The sequence below is a fragment of the Myotis lucifugus genome, unplaced genomic scaffold (assembly GCF_000147115.1).
Source record: "Myotis lucifugus unplaced genomic scaffold, Myoluc2.0 scaffold_148, whole genome shotgun sequence".
Lineage (NCBI taxonomy): Eukaryota > Metazoa > Chordata > Mammalia > Chiroptera > Vespertilionidae > Myotis > Myotis lucifugus.
In genome coordinates this window covers 2,752,675-2,754,402 of record NW_005871196.1, presented here as the reverse complement: position 1 = coordinate 2,754,402, position 1,728 = coordinate 2,752,675, and the positions used below count along the sequence as shown (strand labels likewise).

At 41.9% G+C, this 1,728-nt stretch overlaps 1 protein-coding gene across 1 annotated transcript; it reads left to right on the top strand.

Moving 5' to 3' along the window:
• The first annotated feature begins 221 nt into the window (after positions 1 to 221).
• Positions 222 to 677, top strand: LOC102438532 (histone H3.3-like). Its single transcript, XM_006095039.3, has one exon. It carries the CDS (start codon positions 234 to 236, stop codon positions 675 to 677), a length of 444 nt encoding a protein of 147 aa, XP_006095101.1. The 5' UTR covers positions 222 to 233.
• Positions 678 to 1,728: the final 1,051 nt, after the last annotated feature.

Here is a 1,728-nt window from a genome sequence, read left to right as displayed (position 1 = left end):
ATGGAGGTAAGAAACGCCCTAACCTTTGGAATAGAAATTGATAGGATTAAAATCAACTGGTATAAATACAGATGTAACGAGACAGTAAAAAACAGAACCTGGAAAAAAGCGGTTTGGTTATTTGTTGGGGTGGTCTGTGCACTTAGCTTCTGGGCGGCGGCTCTTGTTTAGGCAGCGGGAGCAGCATCACGAACTAAGAAGCGACCTAAGACTTTGGCGTTGAGTGAAAGAAAATGGCCCGAACCAAGCAGACTGCTCGCAAATCCGCGGGTGGGAAAGTGCCCCGCAAACAGCTGGCCACTAAAGCTGCCAGGAAAAGCGCCCCCTCTATGGGTGGGGTGAAGAAGCCCCATCGCTACAGGCCCGGGACCGTCTTGCTTCGAGAAATCCGCCGTTACCAGAAATCCACCGAGCTTCTGATCCAGAAGCTGCCTTTCCAGAGGTTGGTGAGGGAGATCGCCCAGGATTTCAGAACTGACCTGAGGTTTCAAAGTGCAGCCATCGGTGCGCTGCAGGAGGCTAGCGAAGCGTACCTGGTGGGTTTATTTGAAGATACCAATCTGTGTGCCATCCACGCTAAGAAAGTCACCATCATGCCCAAAGACATCCAGTTGGCTCGCCGGATTCGGGGGAGAGAGAGCTTAAGGGAAGGCAGTTTTCACGGTGTTTTGCAGTAAATTCTGTAAAATACTTGGGTTTAATTTGTGACTTTTTTGGTAATAAAGTGTTTACAATAAAAAAATAAATAAATAAAGTAAAAAAGATAAGATTTAAAATATTTGGTAAAGGTTATACACAGATTTTGGCAAAAAAGCCTGGAGTTGATGTTCAAATGAGGCAGTTTGGGAAACTAGATCAGATGATTGATTCCCAGCCTGTTTCTGAGCCTACCTTATGAGTCCACATTTTTTAAAATACTCATTTAAACCTCATTGGCTACGATACTGCCACTGCGCAAAGCTTAAAATACTCATTTAAATTAATTTAATGTAATGTATAAAAATAAAGATGTCATGTATATATCACTTTTGTTTATTTTTACAAACTTTTTCCCCATTATAAAGATTATGCATGCTTAACTAAATGGACATAAGACACTGGGGGTAAGGGAGGGCAGGGGATTGTCAAGGGCGGGGGGGGGGGAAGGACACATATGTAATACCCTTTGTAATACTTACTATAATATTTTTTTAAAAAGAATAAAAATAAATAAATAAAAAAGATTATGCATGCTTTATTGTTGTTGAAATGTGACCCTAAAAAATACATAAAGGCATAAAGATATTTAAAAACTAAAAACCACAGAGTAACACCATTTAGAGAGAAATACATTTAATATGTGAGTTGTTTTTTATTATTATACTAGTGGCCCGGTGCATAAAATTAGTGCACATTAAAAGGGAATTAATTAGAGAAAATATTTTAATATTGCTATTTGCCCTTTCTCTATAATAGAAGTGTCAGAGATGAAAGGAAATTAGTAAAATGTATATGAAAATCTCCCCCCTGTCAGAGTCTGGGGCGCACTGTGGAACCTAGAGTCAAGTCCCCACCCACCACCCGCACGTGCTTCAAAAATGCAGGAGACCGCCATAACCGGTTTGGCTCAGTGGGTAGAGCGTCAGCCTGTGGACTGAAGGGTCCCAGGTTCGATTCCGGTCAAGGGCATGTACCTTGGTTGTGGGCACATCCCCAGTGGGGGGTGTGTAGGAGGCAGCTGATCGATGT

Coding starts and splice junctions, on each gene's coding strand:
- LOC102438532 (XM_006095039.3), top strand. CDS start 234: ATGGCCCGAACCAAGCAGACTGCTCGCAAATCCGCGGGTGGGAAAGTG.